This window comes from Bos indicus x Bos taurus, chromosome 17 (assembly GCF_003369695.1).
Source record: "Bos indicus x Bos taurus breed Angus x Brahman F1 hybrid chromosome 17, Bos_hybrid_MaternalHap_v2.0, whole genome shotgun sequence".
Taxonomy (NCBI): Eukaryota; Metazoa; Chordata; class Mammalia; order Artiodactyla; family Bovidae; genus Bos; species Bos indicus x Bos taurus.
Window position 1 is genome coordinate 18,710,562 of NC_040092.1, and position 21,074 is coordinate 18,731,635.

The window sequence follows — 21,074 nt, forward strand, 5'->3', positions numbered from 1 at the left end:
CCATGTGATACCAAATGAAACCTCAGTGAAGTCCAGCTGTATTATATAATTTTAAGTAGAACAAACTTCCTCCCTTTTGTCCATATGGTCTACCACTTTATCAGAGTAGAAAACAAAATTGGTCTACCAAGATTTGTTCTTAATAAAATTATGCTTAATGTTCCCCAATACCTTCTGTTCTTTTAGGTAACTGCCAAATGATTTACTTGATTTGTTCTAGTTTCTGACCAAACATTGTTTAAAAATTAAGTTGACCTTATCCATATCCAAAATTATCTTTTTCCCCTTAAAAAATGTGCTCTTTTCTGTCATCAGATACTTTTCCTATTCACTATAATTTGTCAAAGATAAAAGCTAATAGCTTGGCACGAGGTTCTTTTCCATCACATTTGCATAGAGGGAATATTTAATACTGAGTTATAACCACTATTCAGTGCCAAATATGGCCATCGCAATTGGTATTTGTCAAACAGGCAGTATTTTCCTAAGAAAAGATAAAAATGCTAGGAGATAGACTGTTCTCTTATAAAGCAAAGTTGCTGCATAATTAATCTTTATTTCCTGGATAGCAAGGATATCATGAAGCACACTCTGTTGGCTTCCAAGTATCATTTAAAATACTCCCATTTCTTTTTTTTCTTGGTTTGGGTTTTTTTTTAATTGAAGGATAACTACTTTTCAGAATTTTGTTGTTTTCTGTCAAACCTCAACATGAATCAGCTATAGGTATACATATATCCCCTCTCTCCCATCTCCCTCTCCATCCCTAGTCACCCCTCTAGGTTGATACAGAGCCTCTGAGTTTCCTGAGACATGCAGCAAATTCCCATTGGCTATTTATTTTACATATGGTAATGTAAGTTTCCATGTTACTCTCTCCATGCATCTTACCCTCTCCTCTCCTCTCCCCACGTCCATAAGTCTGTTCTCTATGTCTGTTTCTCCATTGTTGCCCTGCAAATAAACTCTTTGGTACCATCTTTCTAAGATTCCATATATATGCATTGATATACAATATTTATCTTTCTCTTTCTGACTTACTTCACTCTGTGTAACAGGCTCTAGATTTATCCACCTCATTAGAACTGACTCAAATGGGTACTTTTTATGGTTGAGTAATATTCAATTGTGTACATGTACCACAATTTCTTTATCCATTCATCTGTTGATGGACATCTACGTTTATTCCATGTTCTAGCTATTGTAAATAGTGCTGCAATGAACACTGGGGTACATGTGTCTTTTTCAGTTTTGGTTTCCTCAGGGTATATGCCTAGGAGTTGGATTGCTGGGTCATATGGTGGTTTGTTCCTACTTTTTAAAGGAATCTCCATACTGTCTTCCATAGAGGCTGTATCAATTTACATTCCCACCAACAGTGCGAGAGGGTTCCCTTTTCTCCACACCCTCTCCAGCATTTATTGCTTGTAGACTTTTCGAAGATGGCCATTCTGACCGGTGTGAGGTGATATCTCACTGTAGTTTTGATTCGTATTTCTCTAATAATGAGCAATGTTGAGCATCTTTTCATCTGTTTGTTAGCCATCTATGTCTTCTTCGGAGAAATGTCTGTTCAGATCTTTTGCCCACTTTTTGATTGGGTTGTTTTTCTGGTATTGAGTTGTATCAGCTGCTTGTATATTTTAGAAATTAATCTTTTGTCAGTTGTTTCATTTGCTATTATTTTCTCCCATTCTGAGGGTTGTCTTTTCACTTCACTTGTCTTTTCACTTTGCTTATAGTTTGCTTTGTTGTGCAAAAGCTTTTAGGTTTAATCAGGTCCTGCTTGTTTACTTTTGTTTTTATTTCCATCATTCTAGGAAGTGGGTCATAGAGGATCTTGGTTTGATTTATGTCATCGAGTGTTCTGCCTATGTTTTCCTCTAAGAGTTTTATAGTTTCTGGTCTTACATTTAGGTCTTTAATCCATTTTGGGTTTATCTTTGTGTATGGTGTTAGGAAGTGTTCTAATTTCATTCTTTTACATGTAGCTGTCCAGTTTTTCCAGCACCACTTATTGAAGAGGCTGTCTTTGCCCCATTGTATATTCTTGCCTCCTTTGTCAAAAATAAGGTACCCATAGGTACATGTGGAGAAGGCAATGGCAACTCACTCCAGTACTCTTGCCTGGAAAATCCCATTGACGGAGGAGCCTGGTAGGCTGCAGTCCATGGGGTTGCAAAGAGTCAGATACGACTGAGTGACTTCACTTTCACACATTGGAGAAGGAAATGGCAACCCACTCCAGTGTTCTTGCCTGGAGAATCCCAGGGATGGGGGAGCCTGGTGGGCTGCCGTCTACGGGGTTGCACAGAGTCAGATATGACTGAGGTGACTTAGCAGCAGCAGCAGCATAGGTGCATGGCTTTATTTCTGGGCTTTCTATGTTGTTTCATTAGTCTATATTGTTCTGTTTTTGTGCCAGTACCATACTGTCTTGATGACTGTAGCTTTGCAGGATAATGTGAAGTCCGGAAGGTTGATTCCTCTAGCTCCATTCTTCTTTCTCAAGACTGCTTTGGCTATTAGGGGTCTTTTGTGCTTCCATGTGAATTGTGAAATTTTTTGTTCTACCTCTGTGAAAAATGCCTTTGGTAATTTGATAGAGTTCACAATGAATCTGTAGACTGCATTTGGTAGTACAGTCATTTTTACAATATTGATTCTTTCTACTCAGAAACATGGAATCTCTCTCCATCTGTTTATGTCATCTTTGATTTCTTTCATGGGTGTCTTATAATTTTCTGTATACAGTTCTTTTGTCTCCTTAGGTAGGCTTATTCCTAGATATTTTATTCTTTTTGTTGCAATGGTGAATAGGACTGATTCCTTAATTTCTCTTTCTGATTTTTCATTGTTAGTATATAGGAATGCAAGTGACTTTTTTTTTTTTTTTCCTTTTTCTTAAATTTAATTTGTCATATATAAGGTTTTTATATACAATCAGTGTGCATTGTAACAGTTTTTATTAAAAGTCAATCAAGTTTATCTAAAATGTTACCTGGCTGCATAGCACATTTGACATTATTGCCCACATGAAAGGAAAACAAATGGATTTACAATAACTTTTGGCCTTTTGGATTCTGGAAGTGTTCAGAGACCTACCCTTTTAAACCAAATGCATCTGAAAAAAATGTTTCCAGAGCATGCAGTTTAGATTTTACAGATCATCTCACCATTCTGATACACAATATTGACTAAAAAAGGGAAAAGGAAAGAAATAACATGTATCTAATAAAATAGTCAATATAAAAAGGACTATAATGGAATTAAGTGGCCTGCAAGTGACTTCTGTGTATTGATTTTGTGTCCTGTGAATTTGCTAAACTCATTGATTAGCTCTAGTAATTTTCTGATAGTATCTTTAGGGTTTTCTTGTCATCTGTATCATGTCATCTGTAAACAGTGAGAGCTTTACTTCTTCTTTTCTGATATAGATTCCTTTTATTTCTTTTTCTTCTCTGATTGCTGTAACTAGGACTTCCAAAACTATGTTGAATTATAGTCGTGAGAGTAGACACCCTTGTTTTGTTCCTGATCTTAGGAGGAATGCTTTCAGTTCTTCACAATTGAGAATTATGTTTGCTGTGGGCTTATCATATATGGCCTTTTCTATGTTGAGTAAATGGTACTTCTATGCCCATTTTTTGAAGAGTTTTAATCATAAATGGGTGCTGAATTTTGTCAAAGGCCTTTTCTGCATCCATTGAGATTATCACATAGTTTTTATCTTTCAGTTTGTTAATATGGTGTAGCACATTGATTGATTTGCAAATATTGAAGATTTCTTGCATCCCTGGAATAAACCCAACTTGATCATGGTGTATGAACTTTTTAATATGTTGTTGAATTATGTTTGCTAGAATTTTGTTGAGGATTTTTGCATATATGTTCATCAGTGATATTGGCCTGTAGTTTTCTTTTTTAGTGTTGTCTTTGTCTGGTTTTGGTATTGGGGTGATGGTGGCTGTGTAGAATGAGTTTGGAAGTGTTCCTTCCTCTGCAATTTTTTGAAAGAGATTTAGAAGGATAGGCATTAGTTCTAATCTAAATGCTTGACAGAATTCACCTGTGAAGCCATCTGGTCCTGGGCTGTTTTTTGGGAGATTTCTGATTACAGTTTTTATTTCAGTGCTTGTAATTGGGTTGTTCATAATTTCTATTTCTTCCTGGTTCAGTCTTGGAAAATTGAACTTTTCTAAGAATCTGTCCATTTCTTCCAGGTTATCCATTTTATTGCCATATAGTTGTTCATAACAGTCTCTTATCATCCTTTGTATTTCTGCACTGTCTGTTGTAACCTCTCCTTTTTCTTTTCTAATTTTGTTGATTTGATTCTTCTCTCTCTTTTTTCCTTGATGAGTCTGGCTAAAGGTTTGCCAATTTTATCTTCTCAAAGAGCCAGATTTTAGTTTTATTAATCTTTATTATTGTTTCTTTCATTTCTTTTTCATTTATTTCTGCTCTGATCTTTATGATTTCTTTCCTTCTGCTAATTTTGGGGTTTTTAAGTTCTTTTTCCAGCTGTTTTAGGTGTAAAACACTCCCATTTCTTAAAGCAATCTGTAAGTTAATGTCTTTTTTTTTTTTTTGCTTCACTACTCAGCAGGCAGTCTTCAGTTACCCGACCAGAGATTGAACCCATGCCCCCTGCAATGAAAGCCTTCAGTCCTAAACACTGAACTGCCAGGGAATTCCCCTGGAAGTGGATGTTAAAATCCAAAGAAGTTTTTCAATCAGGTGTTGATTTATGAATTCTACCTCCCCAATAAACTAGAAGGCATATAGAGAAGCTACAATCAAAAGCCCCAGAGGAAAGTGGTGCTATGCAAACAATTCATTTGTGTTTGGCATAGTGAAGATTCACTGCCAATTTGTAACAGTATGAATTCAATAACTTTTCAAAGCCAAAAATGAGGTCTGGACCAGAGCAGCTTTTCAAAGTAGCTTTTGCTGAGAACTAGTAGCTAATATCAGAGAAGGCAATGGCAACCCGCTCCAGTACTCTTGCCTGGAAAATCCCATGGATGGAGGAGCCTGGTAGGCTGAAGTCCATGGGGTCGCTAAGAGCTGGACATGACTGAGTGACTTTACTTTCACTTTTCACTTTCATGCATTGGAGAAGGAAATGGCAACCCACTCCAGTATTCTTGCCTGGAGAATCCCAGGGACAGAAGAGCCTAGTGGGCTGCCGTCTATGGGGTCGCACAGAGTTGGACACGACTGAAGTGACTTAGCAGCAGTAGCTAATATAACATAAAAAAGCTGTTAGAGGTGGTAAAGAGATGCAATGTTTATGAATTAAAATATGACCTATCACTTGTTTTGCTAAAAGAAAAAAAAAAGCACTGAGCTGAAGGCAAGATATTTTGCTTCATTTATTTACTCTTTCTTGAGATAACTTCATAAAAAGGAGATGGGGTTTATATTTTTGATGCTTAACTTCCACCATCTATAAATGACAATATTACTTGTCCTACTCATTTCATGAGTCTGACAGAAGGATAAGTAAAATAAGAGCTGCCAAATCATTGTTCCAAATGTAAAGAGACAGCAATGTAAGACATAATTATATTTTTTAAATTTGTAAGCATTTTTAAATGAAGTCATTTTAATGATGCCAGTCCCACAGGCCAAGTACACATTATTGATGAAGCAACTTAGTAATACTTTCTCAGCTCTTTATGGAATTATATTTATCAAAAAATATGAATATTTGCTTACCTGACAGTTCCTACTCATTTGGTTTCACTTTTATAACCTAATATTTATAATAAATCCAATATAAATCCACTTAAAAAGTGAAAATTTGGAACATTATTTCATAAAATCACTAAAATCTCTGTCATTATATATCAAGCATATCTCAGTATTACTGAAAAGAGCTTTCAGTTTTATTCTTATTTTTAAAAAATATTTATTTTTATTTTATTTATTTGGCTGCATTAGGTCTTAGCTGCGGCATGCAGAATCTTCATTGCAGCATGCAGGATCTTTAGTTGCACATGTGGGATCCCTGACCAGAGACTGAACCTGCGCCCTCTGCATTGTGAGCATGGAGTCTTAACCACTGGATCACCAGGGAAGTTGCAGAGTTTTCAGTTTTAAATAAATAAGTTTCATAAAATAAATGAACTTCCTATTTTTTTATCTTTCTTTTTTAAAATTATTTTTTAGTTGAAGGATAAATGCTTTACAGAATTGTGTTGGTTTCTACCAAACATCAACATGATGAATATCCCATTACTGACAAGCTAAAAAGTAAAAAACATTAATGGTTTCAAACAAAAGCAATAACCATATTCTCGTCCCATTAGATATCTCAACTTACCTCATCTCCCTTCAAAACTTCAGTGCCGTCATATTCACGGGTCTGACTTGTCTTCACTGACACTTCTCTCTCTAGGTTGGCTAACTTTTCCTTTGCTTCTTGAAGTTCCTCAGCTTTGGCTTCTTTTTTACGAGAAATGATAGATGCCTAATTAAGCATTAAATAAGAATGTAAAATGAGACAATCAACTTTCTATTATTTTCTGAAATTATGTATTTTTTAGATTTTACTGACTGAGCTAAATTTTCAATATCAGGTTAACTTCTCCTTTGCCCTACCACCTGCTATCACAAGTTTTATATTTAGTATGAGTATGCTATATACACACACACACACACATATATATACACATATCCCCTTCACAGATTACTGCCTTGTCATGGCAGAGAGGCTTGCCTAACTCTGAATCTATAAGCCATGCTATGCAGGGCCACTCAGATGGGCAGATCTTAGCAGAGAGTTCTGACAAAAAGTGATCCACTGGAGAAGGGAATGGCAAACCATCCCAGTATACTTGCCATGAGAACCTCATGAACTGTATAAAAAGCCAAAAAGATATGACACCAAAAGATGAGTCCCTTGGGTGTGAAGGTATCCAATATGCTACTGGGGAAGAATGGAGAAGAATTACCAATAGACCCAGAATGAATGAAGAGGCTAGGCCAAGGCAGATATAACACTCAGTTGTGGATGTGTCTGCTGATGAAAGTAAAATCCAATGCTGCAAAGAACAGTACTGTATAGGAACCTGGAATGTTAGGTCCATGAATCAAGGAAAATTGGATGTGGTCAAGCAGGAGACAGTAAGAATACACATCGACGTCCTAGGAATCAGTGAACTAAAATTGACGGGAACGGGTGAATTTAATTCGGATGACCGTTATATCTACTACTGTGGGCAAGAATCCCATAGAAGAAATGGAGTAGCCCATATAGTCGACAAAAGAGTCAAAAATATGGTACTTAGGTGCAACATCAAAAATGACAGAATGATCTCTGTTTGTTTCCAAGGCAAGCCATTCAATATCACAGTAATTCAAGTCTCTGCCCCTACCACCGATGCTGAAGAAACTGAAGTTGATCAGCTCTATGAAGGCCTGGAAGATCTTCTAGAACTAACACCTAAAAAAGATATTCTATTCATCATCAGGGATTGGAATGTAAAAGTAGGAAGTCAAGATAAACCTGGAGTGACAGGCAAGCTTGGCCTTGGAGAACAAAATGAAGCAGGGCAAAGGTTAACTGAATTCTGCCAAGAGAATGCACAAGTCATAGCAAATATTTTTTTCAACAACACGAAAGACAACTTTACACATGGATACCACCAAATGGTCAATACCAAAATCAAATTGATTACATTCTTTGTAGACAAAGATGTAGGAGAAGCTGCATACAGTCAGCAAAACAAGACCTGGAGCTGACTGTGGCTCAGATCATCAGCTTCTCACAGCAAATTCAGGCTTAAACTAAAGAAAGCTGGGAAAAACACTAGGCCAGCCTTAAATCCATATGAATTCACAGTAGAGGTAACCAATAGATTCAAGGGACTAGATCTAGCTAACGATGTGCCTGAAGTCCGTAATATTGTACAGGAGGCGGTGAACAAAACCATCCCAAAGAAAAAGAAAAGCAAGAAGGCAAAGTGGTTATCTGAGGAGGCTTTACAAATAGCGGAAGAATGAAGAGAAGTGAAAAAGCAAGGGAGAGAGGGGAAAGGTACATTCAATTAAAATCAGAGTTCCAAAAAATAGCTAGAAGAGACAAGAAGGCCTTCTTCGATGAACAATGCTTAATAATAGAAGGAAACAACAAAAGAGGAAAGATTAGAGATCTCCTCAGGAAAATTGGGAACATCAAGGAAGAATTCCACCCAAAGATGGGCACAATAAAGGGTAAAAATGGTAGAGACCGAGTAGATGCTGAAGAGATCAAGAAGAGATGAAAAGAATCCATCGAAGAGCTGTATAAAAAAGATCTTAATGAACTGGATTACTATGATGGTGTGGTTAGTCACCCAGAGCCAGACATTCTGGAGTGTGAAGTCAAGTGGACCTTAAGAAGCACTGCTGTTAATAAAGCTGCTGCTGCTACTGCTGCTAAGTCGCTTCAGTCATGTCTAACTCTGTGCAACCCCATAGACAGCAGCCCACCAGGCTCCCCCATCCCTGGGATTCTCCAGGCAAGAACACTGGAGTGGGTTGCCATTTCCTTCTCCAATGTGTGAAAGTGAAATCACTCAGTCGTGTCCAACTCTTAGCGACCCCATGGACTGCAGCCTACCAGGCTCCTCTGTCCATGGGATTTTCCAGGCAAGAGTACTGGAGTGGGTTGCCATAAAGCTAGTAGATGCAATGAAATTCCAGCAGAACTATTCAAACCCCTAAAGGATGATGCCATCAAGGTTTGGCATTCATTGCAGAACAATGCCTGCAATATAGCTGCTGCCATTCCCTAAGGACAAAGGGATGGGAAAATGTAGGATGCTGGCCCCAGATAGCTGTGTTAGTTGCTCAGTCATGTCCAACTCTTGGCGACCCTATGGACTGTAACCCACCAGGCTCCTCTGTCCATGGAATTCTTCAGCCAAGAATACTGAAATGGGTTGCTATTCCCTTCTCCAGGGGATCTTCCTGACCCAAGGAGCGAATCTGGGTCTCCTGCATTGCAGACAGATTCTTTACCATCTGAGCCACCAGGGAAGCCCTTGGCATTCATTATGTTAGCAAATCTGGAAGACCCAGCAGGAGCCACAGGACTAGAAAAGGTCAATCCTCTCACCCCAATTCTCAAGAAGAGTAGTACCAAAGAATGTGCTAACCATCAGACAATTGCACTCATTTCCCATGGTAATAAGGTCATGCTTAAAATCTTGCATGCTAGGCTTCAGCATTACGTGAACCAAAAACTTCCAGATGTCCAAGCTGGGTTTAGAAAAGGAAGAGGAACTAAAGATCAAATTCACTGGATTATAGAAAAAGCAAGGGAATTTCAGAAAAACATCTATCTCTGTTTCACTGACTGAGCTGAAGCCTTTGACTATGTAGATCATGACAAACTGTGGGAAAAAAAGAAAGTTCTTAGAGAGATGGGAATACCAGACCATCTCCCCTGTCTCCTGAGAAATCTGTATGCAGATCAAGAAGCAACAGTTAGAACCCTGTATGAAATAAATGATTGGTTCAAGATTGAGAAAGGAGTACAACAGGTCTGTCTGCTGTCACCTTGTTTGTTTAATCTATTTCTTGTGAGCACATCACAAGAAGTGCTGGGCTGGATGAGTTACAAGCTGGAATCAAGACAGGCAGGAGAAACATCAATAACCTCAGATATGCACATGATACCACTCTAATGGCAGAAAGCAAAGAGGAACTAAAGAGCTTCTTGATGAGGGTGAAGGCGGAAAATGAATGAGCCAGCTTAAGACTAAATATTAAAAAAACTAAGATCATGGTATACAGCCCCATTACTGCATGGCAAACAGAAGAGGAAAAGGTGGAAGTAGTGACAGATTTCCTCTTCTTGGGCTCCAAAATAACTGCAGATGGTGACTGCAGCCATGAAATCAGAAGACACGTACTTCTTGGCAGGAAAGCAATGATAAACCTAGAGAGAGCGTTGAAAAGCAGAGACATTACTCTGCCAACAAAGGTCCATATAGTCAAGGCTATGGTCTTCCCAGTGGTCACATTTGGTTGTGAGAGCTGGACCGTAAAGAAGACAGAATGCCAAAGAACTATGATGCCTTCAAACTATGGTGCTGGAGAAGACTCCTGAAAATCCCGTGGATAGTAAGATCAAACCAGTGAATCTTAAGGGAGATCAACTCTGAATATTCACTGGAAGGACTGATGCTGAAGCAAAAGCTCCAGTATTTTGGTCATCTGATGCATACAGACGACTGATTGGAAGTCTCTGATGCTGGGAAAGATTGAGGGCAGAAGAACAGGGCATCAGAGGATGAGATGCAATGAACATGAGCTTGGGCAAACTCTGGGAGATGCTGAGGGACAGGGAGGCCTGGCGTGCTACAGTCCATGGGGTCACAAAGAGTCAGACATAACTGGGCGACTAAACAACAACAATAATATACACATATATGTATATTTATATATGTATCTGGCTGCACCACATGGCTTGTGGGATCTTATCTTCCCTGCTGCTGCTAAGTCACTTCAGTCATGTCCGACTCTGTGCAACCCCATAGACGGCAGCCCACCAAGGCCCCGCTGTCCCTGGGATTCTCTAGGCAAGAACACTGGAGTGGGTTGCCATTTCCTTCTACCAGGGGTTGAACCTGGGCCCCGGCAGCGAAAGCACCAAGTTCAAACCACTCCACACCGCCATGAGGGAATCCCCTGCAATGTGCATTAAATAGCAACCTTAAAGCATTTTGGAAGGCAAAATATAGAATATATCAGCAGAGAAACAGAAATGCAATAGTAATAAAAAAAATATTAAAATCTTGTCAACTAACACTGAAATGCTAATGAAAATATCTTCTAGGTAAACCCAGAAGCTAACACTAAGTCTGCTGTTTTTCTGTATGGTTGGTTTCCTTTCACAGGAATAAAACAAGAATGCTTTATTCCCAAAACTACAATACAGATCATCCTATCTAAATTCAATATCCATACTTTTAAAATAAAATGTTAAAATACTTATTATATTTGGGGCATTCTAATAAATGAAATGCAGATTGAAAATTAAACATCTGATTCACCAGAATTATGCAAATGTTTACACAACCCAGATGGCTGCTCTTAGCCATAAACGCAGCATTTATGGATAATGTAGCATTAGCAACTTGTGGGGGATTTCCTTAAATGAACCACGACTGTACTAGTTTAAGAAAGACATTAGCCAAACTGTCTTCTCCAGTGAAATAGTACAAATATTTTTATCAAACAAATTTTATAAGAGAGGGAAATCTTTAGTGCAAACCCTTTAAACAATTCTCCGTTTAAAAAATGAAAATACACGTGATATGAAAATACAGATGTTCAACCTTGCTTATAGTAAGATTATGTGAAAAGATGATCAAACTTATTTATAGTAAGATAAATAAACATTAAAACTATCATAAAATGCCATTTCTTATCTACAAGGATAGCAAAAATCTAAAAGTTTGACAACATACTCTACTGGTGAGGCTGTAAGGAAATAGGCACTCTCATATACTGCCACAGGGATGTAAAATGCTAAAACCCTATGAAAAGAAATTTGGCAATATCTAGCAAACTCACATACGCAATTACTGTTTGATGTAGCAATCTCACTTCTGAGACTATATCCCAAAGACACACTGACAAAAAATGCAAAGACATAAACAAAAAGCTATTTATTGATGTATGATTGGCAACAGCACAAGAATGGCAACAACCCAAATGTTCATCAACTGGGGACTGGTTGAATAAACTGTGATATACCCACTCCATACCCAATGGAGTATGTCTGTGAACAGAAATAAGCATCCACTACAGTGGATACAAAAAGGACAGATAATAACAAGTGTTGGTACAAATGTGGAGAAATCAGAACCTTCATACACTGTTGGTGGCAATGTAAAGTGGTATAGCTTCTTTGGAAAGTAGTCTGGCATTTCCTCAAAATGTTACAGACAGAATTATCATTGAACCAACAATTGCACTCCTACAAGTATACTCATGAGACATGAAAATTTATTTTCAAACAAAAACCTGTATAAGAATATTCCTACCAGCATTATTTATAATAGCCAAAAAAGTAGGGACAACCCAAACGCTCATTAACTGACGAACAGAAAAACAAAATGTGATATATCTGTATAATGGAATACTATTCAGTAATAAAAAGGTTTAAGCATGTAGAAATACATGTTAACAACATGAAGCGAAAGTGTCAGTTGTTCAGTCATGTCCGACTCTTTGGAACCCTATCGACTGTAGCCTGCCATGCTCCTCTGCCTGTGGAAGTCTCCAGGCAAGAATACTGGACTAGGTTGCCATTCCCTTCCCTAGGGTATCTTCCTGACCCAGAGATCGAACCCTGTCTCCTACACAGAAGGAAATTCTTTGCTGTCTGAGTCACCATACATGAAGGAACTTTAAAAACAGTATGTTAAGTATAAGAAGCCAGTCACAAAGGACGACATATCATATGATTCCATTTATATGAAATGTCCACAACAGGGAAATTTACACAGCTAGTTTGGTCTTTTGTAGTTGACTGGGGCTGAGGATGTGGGGGAAAATGGGAAGTGACTGCTAATGGGTTCAGGGTTTCTTTTTTGACATGATAAAAATGTTCTAAAATTGATTGGGTAATGGTTGTACAGCTCTGATACTAAATATCATTGAATTTACACCTTAAAAGGGTGAATTGTATAGTATATGAATTGTATCTCAACAAAGTTATAAAGGAATAAAGATTATTCTACTATACTATTCAACAGCATATATCGAGAAAAAAAGCACTGTGAACAAAAGTGTGTATAATATGCTCTTCTTCCTCTAAGGTTGGAAATATATGAATATATGTATATATAATATTATTTTTAGTGTAATAATAAACTTGTGTGTAACATATGGACTAAAGCAAATGATGAATAATGTTGATGTCATTAGGGGATTTGGTTCCCAGGAGAATAGACAACCCTGCACTTTCAAGACACAGATTCCAGTGTCTAGTCATGGGTCAATTTAAAAGGATGAAGAATATCCACAGTTGGTCACACTACAGGAGGCCAGGGACCATCACATTAAAGTGGGTGGGGCTTTTCCTTCCAGAGTAAACAAGTGGGAAGAGGGGTTTACTGTGGGATGTCATAAACCACAGAGAGATTAACCTAATCATTCTGGCTCTTTTCCACACTCTATCCTACAGGACAAACATCCTCTAAGCAGTCAGTGAAAGAGTGCTTAGAAAAGAATCATAATAATTACCCAATATTTTCTGGATAGAGCTTTATATACTCTTCTACATATTTCTTTCACTCTAAAGTTGTTCTCTGAGGAGCCGATGTCTTATTCCAATCATGAGCTGTGCTTCTCTGCTCTGATATGAGGCCATCTACTCAGCATGAATGAATATCGTGGAATTTAGTCTTATTCAGAGAAGCTATATCAAAAAGACTGCTCGCCATAAATAATTGAGCAAGACTGCTTTTCTATAAACAAATATTGGTCAGAATAGTCCTGTCTGACAGCAAAGTAAAGATAAAAAAGAGGCTGGCCTAACTTCAACTCCTCTATACTCCAGGGAATGGCAAAATACCAACTAGAAAGTATTCTTAAAAAAAAACAACCTGTTCAAGTTTCTAGTTCTAATATATAGGAAATACAGGACACAGAGGAACATTTTAAAAGGACACCATTCAGTTGCAATCAGCAAAACATCAACTATGGGAAATGCTATAGGAAAAGTAAATTTCTTCAATAAAAAATTACAAAAAATTATTAAATAAATGGATAAATAAGGAAGGAAGAGAGTCTATAGATTAAGAGAGATTTAAACATCAAACAAATGCAATGTATAAATCCTGTATGGATCCTACTTAAAAAAAGCAACTAAAAAAAAAAAGAAAAGAAAAAGAGATCAGGAAATCTGAACATGGACTGGATATTTGCCAGTATTAAGGAATTATTAAAAATTTTAAATATGGTATGTTGTTAAGCTTTTTAAAAGCTTTTATTTTTTAGAGATACATTCTGAAATATTTACATGTGAAATAATATGAAATCTTATATTTATTTCAAATAATCCAGATGCGGCTGCGGGCTATGATGGAATAAGAATGGCCATAATAGCTATAGCTGAAGGACACACAAGGATTTATTTAGACTATTTTCTCTACCTTTGTATATGATCAAATTTTTCCATTATAAAAAGGTTTTCCAAAAATTCTAGCATCCTTGAATAATGCTTTGTTATGTAGCTCAGTATTTTCAAATTGGCTGTCATTTGAATCTTCTGTCTAGCAATACATAACAAAATATATATCCTCATGATTTAATACTTCTGTATAAAATGATAAATGCCTTAGCTCTAAAATTTAATTTATTCTGTATTATTTCAAGCTAACTTTAAACCTGAAAAAGTATATTGCCTTTAGTTCATTAGGACTTTCCTTGTGGCTCAAGCAGTAAAGAATCTGCCTACATTGTAGGAGACACCTAGGTTCAATCCCTGGATTGGGAAGATCCCTGGAGAAGGGCATGGCAACTCACTCCAGTATTCTTGCTTGGAGAATTCCATGGACAGAGGAGCCTGGTGGGCTACAGTCCATGGGATCACTGAGTCGGACACGACTAAGCTGCTAACACTTTGACTTTAGTTCATCAAAGATTTTAAATATTTATTTCTATCACTTGAGGTAAGCATTCACATAAAAAAATCATATTTCACGCTCTCTCCACAGTTGGCAGATACTGAGGAAGCTGACAAAAAAGATCTTCACGACTCAGATAATCACGATGGTGTGATCACTCACCTAGAGCCAGACATCCTGGAATGTGAAGTCAAGTGGGCCTTAGAAAGCATCACTACAAACAAAGCTAGTGGAGGTGATAGAATTCCAGTTGAGCTATTTCAAATCCTGAAAGATGATGCTGTGAAAGTGGTGCACTCAATATGCCAGCAAATTTGGAAAACTCAGCAGTGGCCACACGACTGGAAAAGGTCAGTTTTCATTCCAATCCCAAAGGCAATGCCAAAGAATGCTCAAACTACCGCACAACTGCACTAATCTCACACGCTAGTAATGCTCAAAATTCTCCAAGCCACGCTTCAGCAATATGTGAACCGTGAACTTCCAGTTGTTCAAGCTGGTTTTAGAAAAGGCAGAGGAACCAGAGACCAAATTGCCAACATCTGCTGTATCATTGAAAAAGCAAGAGAGTTCAAGAAAAACATCTATTTCTGCTTTATTGACTATGCCAAAGCCTTTGACTGTGTGGATCACAATAAACTGTGGAAAATTCTGAAAGAGATGGGAATACCAGACTACCTGACCTGCCTCTTGAGAAATTTGTATGCAGGTCAGGAAGCAACAGTTAGAACTAGACATGGAACAACAGACTGGTTCCAAATAGGAAAAGGAGTACATCAAGGTTGTATATTGTCACCCTGCTTATTTAACTTCTATACAGAGTACATCATGAGAAACGCTGGGCTGGAAGAAGCACAAGCTGGAATCAAGATTGCTGGGAGAAATATCAATAACCTCAGTTATGCAGATGACACCACCCTTATGGCAGAAAGTGATGAGGAACTAAAGGGCCTCTTGATGAAGGTGAAAGAGGAGAGTGGAAAAAGTTGGCTTAAAGCTCAACATTCAGAAAACTAAGATCATGGCATCTGGTCTCATCACTTCATGGGAAATAGATGGGGAAACAGTGTCAGACTTTATTTTGGGGGGCTCCCAAATCACTGCAGATGGTGATTGCAGCCATGAAATTAAAAGATGCTTACTCCTTGGAAGGAAAGTTATGACCAACCTAGATAGCATATTCAAAAGCAGAGACATTACTTTGCCAACAAAGGTCCGTCTAGTCAAGGCTATGGTTTTTCCAGTGGTCATGTATGGATGTGAGAGTTGGACTGTGAAGAAGGCTGAACGCCGAAGAATTGATGCTCTTGAACCGTGGTGTTGGAGAAGACTCTTGAGAGTCCCTTGGACTGCAAGGAGATCCAACCATTCCATTCTGAAGGAGATCAGCCCTGGGATTTCTTTGGAAGGACTGATGCTAAAGCTGAAACTCCAGTACTTTGGCCACCTCACGCGAAGAGTTGACTCATTGGAAAAGACTCTGATGCTGGGAGGGGTTGGGGGCAGGAGGAGAAGGGGACAACAGAGGATGAGATGGCTGGATGGCATCACTGACTCTATGGGCGTGAGTCTGAGTGAACTCCAGGAGTTGGTGATAGACAGGGAGGCCTGGTGTGCTGCAATTCATGGGGTCGCAAAGAGTCGGACATGACTGAGCGACTGAACTGAACTGAACTGAGGAAGCTGAGCATTATCAGATATATCAGATTTCAGACTTGAACATGCATCTTTGTGGCATTTCCAGAAATTCTCTGATTTAATCTGGAGATTAACAATGACAGAAGAACATTTATTCTTTACTTCCTTCTCATTTTAAGACTATATGTTTATGAAGATATTCACCAACAAGATTACAGATCAAAGTATGTGAGCCAAAAAGAGTGGTCTTATGTGTGTTAGCTTCCCTGGTGGCTCAGAGGTTAAAGTGTCTGCCTCCAATGCAGGAGACCCGGGTTCGATCCCTGGGTCGGGAAGATTCCTTGGAGAAGGAACTGGTAACCCATTCCAGTATTCTTGCCTGGAGAATCCCATGGACAGAGAAGCCTAGTAGGCTACAGTCCACTGGGTCACTAAGAGTCGGACACGACTGAGCGACTTCACTTCACTTAAGTGTATTGTTGGGCTTCCCTGGTAGCTCAGACAATAAAGAATCCACCTGCAATGCAGGAGACATGGGTTTGTAAGTCAAAAAGAGAGGTCTTACCTGTTGCCTATATAGTGACAGTTTGCCTTCAATTGGTTCATTTCTCATCATTTTCTTTTCAATCAGCTGATTGATCTGTGTGTTTATTTCATTTATCTAAAACAGTATGAAAATAAAAAAGGTTAAAACTATGGCTATGATTACCTAAATTAAGGGACATCTGGTCAATCAAAGCTTTGAATTGACAGTTGTTATTATCAGTGATTTTGATAGGAGGATCAGTCCTATTAATACCATTGATGGGTTGTTACAATTACTTTGAGACAATCTGCATTTCATGGTTCATGCTACATATTTACAGAATTGGATTAGTTACATGGATTTTACCATCCATGTCTAAATTATCCTATTCTACATGAAGTATTTAAATTATTTTGAAAGACAATTTCTAAAAATCTGAAGTTATCCCTTCACCTAGGCTGTGACTTTTCAAGTAATTAAGTGATAAAACAGATCTGGACTAACATTACCCAGGGATTTAGTACAAGGAATTTATGAATCCAGCTGAGAGTTGACTTGAATGACATCTAAAAACGCTTTCTGTTCGAATGAATGATCTGTGATTCTATAACAGCTGTCATTTATCCCGTTCATTAATCTAAACTTTTCTCAAATGTAATAAAACTGAATAAAGGCAACAGAAGCATATAGTCCTATAAGTTTTTTTTAAATTATATGACTTTCAGTATAACTATCCTTTGAAAAGACTAGAATTTTCCTGCTAATCCTATAACATTAAATTTAAGCCAAATCTGAGTTGGACAACTAATTTCTATACATAAATTAAAAGAATTATCTATTTAACTGCAGTGGCTATTAAGCCTATTAATGTCAAAATCCTTCAATCAATTTTCATGATATTTAATTATTATTTAAATAAATAAACACTTGATTAGTATTTTACTTTTAAGAAACAAAAATGCTATGATATTAGGTTTCAATGAACATTACAAGAAAGTTTAATAATTCCAAAGCAGGTATAAAAAGCTAATAAAAAACATTAGCTTTAAGTACAAAATTGCTATATTATTTTTGGAAATAAAAAGTAATCATTTAAAATATTTTTTAAAATTTGTCATCTAAATTATTATATTATAAACATATAAACCTATGAGTCAACCATATGCATTAATTTATTTCTCCAAGTTACCCAGTTTCCTAATCAGTTGTGGATTAAGAAACAACATAATGTGTTATAATTTCTCATAAAGAACAATTCCTTATAAGAGCTGTCAACTCTTAGCACAGGTTAATTTCAGAGTCAAGAGCAGAACACTATAGAAGCAGTTCACATAATTTTCATGGGACTGGAGATGAGATAAAATTGGGAGCTTATAAAAAAAAGGTGATTGTTACTTACTTTAGATTCAAGTTCAAGAAGATCAGAATGGCCCATAGCAGGCTCTGAACCCACTTTTTGTAAAAAATGTAATTCTTTTTTCTTGTTCTCTAATTCTTTAGGAAATTTTTCAGTTACCATATATGAATTAAACTTTATCTCCTCCTCTAGCCTCTTCATTAAACCTATGAAAATTAAATAAGCGATTATTCAGCCCAACAGAGTAGGTACAGTGATGCTTTCTACATTTTAAAACATAAAACCTGGAGAGAGTAGGTCTGATTCTGTGACCCCATGGACTGTAGCCCACAGGCTCCTCTGTCCAAGGAATTTTCCAGGAAAGAATACTGCAGTGGGCTGCCATTACAGAACAATAAAGGATTGGCCACTGAAACTTTTTGAGGTTAATCAGAATGATAATAAAGGACAATTTACATAGAAGAATATTTAAATTACAGAAAAAGTAATATTATGATATTCCCAAATTACTATCTAATTCTTTTATACTCCACATTATGCAAAAATAACGTTTACAGAGCCAAATATATTGCTGGATCATATTTTGTCTTCTATGTATTTAAGGAACCCATGAACCAAATGACAACACAAATGAAATCTAATCCAGCTTACTTCCTCTGTAAGTAATCATTTATTCTTTTTCTTTTGCAGTACTTATGCAATTTATATTTCTATTCTAATACTTCAGTAATAATAACAGTAATAATATATCGTAATTTTTAGGTTTAAACTAATGAAGACATTATTAAAGGTACAAGTTAAATTTTGAAAAAGAGAAATTATCTACATTCATAAACATTTTCAGTTTTCCACATTTGGTAGTTTTGATTTCACAAAGTATTAAGTTTACAGTTAAGTGACAACTTAAATTATATTTTTAAGATTTGATAGTTTTCTTATTCTGGCAGAGAGCACAATTGTACACATACACAGATTTTCAGTGAATAATGATTTTGTTATAAATTCCCAGCCTCAAGAGCTTTAAAAAGTTTATTTCAGATCTTTCCATTACACATCTACAAATTCTGGCTTGACTTTTTAAAACACTGGATTTCCGGTTTAAGTAATCTACGTACGTAGATTGCATAATAAATTTGGACCAAAGCCTTAAAATTATTTTTAGTTTTCCTGAGCTAACCATGTATTAATGGGTAAAAATTTATTAATGGCAAATTCATGAGTTTTCCATTCATCCCTACAATTTCCCATCTCTTTTTTTAGGGACTGGGGAATGGAAGGGAAGAGAGTGTTTCATGAATCACTATAATTAGGCAATCGTTCCTATATGGTTTCCAATTAACTCTACACCCTGGCTTCTTTGGGTGTTAGATGACCAGTTTTTCCATCTTCAAGTTCTTAAAACATACCACATATAATCCAGAGATGCAAGAAATAAAGTCTAAAATGTTTTTAAAAGATTTTAAATTCTTAAATATTATTTTGCCTGTTAAAAAAGTTCCTAATTCTAGAAAATACAAACTAATCTATAGTAACAGAAAGCAGGTCAATGGTTGTCTGAGGAGGGTGAGAGGGACAGGAATGAGACATTACAAAGGAAATGCTTTACAGTGATGGATATAGCAATATTTATATTTTGATTAAGGTGATAGTTTCATCAGGGTACACATATGTCAATACTTAACAAGTGTATACTCTAAACATTTGCAGTTTATAATATATCCATTTAACCTCAGTAAAGCTGAGATAAGGTCAACATAAAAACAGTTTCTGTCACATTTTAAATCCTTCTCTTAAAAATTTTAACTTATACTTTGAAAAGTGGGCATATTTCTAAGCAGTTTTAAAAAAATTATCTTTCAAAATCCTGGTGAACATGTATATGTATGGCTGAGTCCCCTCACTGTTCACCTGAAACTACCACAACATTGTAAATTGACTATACCCCAATACAAAACAAAAAGTTCGATAAAAACATGCTGATGAGATAAATATAAGGTCACTAAGATCTCAGCAAACATTGTGATTAAAAACCCTCTGAAAACATCTTGCTGATCCTTTTACAACTGAATAAGAAGCTTCTTTTATATAACAAATCTCAGGAATATGTAGAATATAAAGATTAATTAACTTCAGTGAATGTTTTATAATATGGCTGTTGCTCGGAAAAAATACAAATTACGCTGTGACACTAAAAATACTTTCATGTTATTTAAGCAAATAGAATTTTTTTGTAAGCCATTTTTTGTTACTAAAATATTTAGATGGACCTTATTAAACTAAATACCTGAAGCAATTGAACATCTGTTTAATTTACTCTTTTCCTAGTCTGCTGAATATAATCCTTAAGACTCTGCTTCCCAGAAAAATGTCAACAAAGCAGGGACTGAACTTCCTGCTCCCCATTCCCTGTCAACCCACAAAAAACACATATTGCACAAATAATACCTTATTTCAATATTTTTAGCAGTTCTTTCTTCTTTGATTCCCCTCCTACCTGTGGAAAAGATAATTTCCTTCCTATGCAGGGTTACGGTCTCTACTTCCTCCTCCCAACTATTTAACAGATTATTTACTAAATGCTTACTGTGCAAATCTGTGTGCTAAGGCCTGAAAATAGAATAATTATGACTTCGTGACTAGCCCAGAGTTTAGCTGAGTCAGTCAGGTATGCCAACAATTAACATGTTATGGTAACTGCTATAGAACATTCAATGACATACCTGGGATACAATGGGAGCACACAGGAAAGGTTGCTACCGGTTCTCACCTTTTCCTCCCAAATCTTCACATCTTCCTTGGTCTGACCGACTCCTCAGTAATGTAAACACCACTACACCACTACCGTCCCTCAATCTATGCACAGATTTCTCAATCATTCCCACACTCCCTCCCTTGCCTTCTTTTCAAAGACAAGCAG

At 36.9% G+C, this 21,074-nt stretch overlaps 1 protein-coding gene across 3 annotated transcripts in view; it reads right to left on the bottom strand.

The window, feature by feature from the left end:
• Window positions 1-21,074, bottom strand: part of IFT81 (intraflagellar transport 81) — a 223,822-nt gene that overhangs the window by 61,130 nt on the left and 141,618 nt on the right. For all 3 annotated transcript variants that reach the window (XM_027566817.1, XM_027566816.1, XM_027566818.1), the window contains exons 11-13: window positions 18,200-18,363; window positions 16,840-16,935; window positions 6,332-6,478 (exon numbers count right to left, since the gene is read on the bottom strand). In XM_027566817.1, the coding sequence (XP_027422618.1) occupies window positions 6,332-6,478; window positions 16,840-16,935; window positions 18,200-18,363 (407 nt within the window). The remainder of the gene's footprint in view (window positions 1-6,331; window positions 6,479-16,839; window positions 16,936-18,199; window positions 18,364-21,074) is intronic.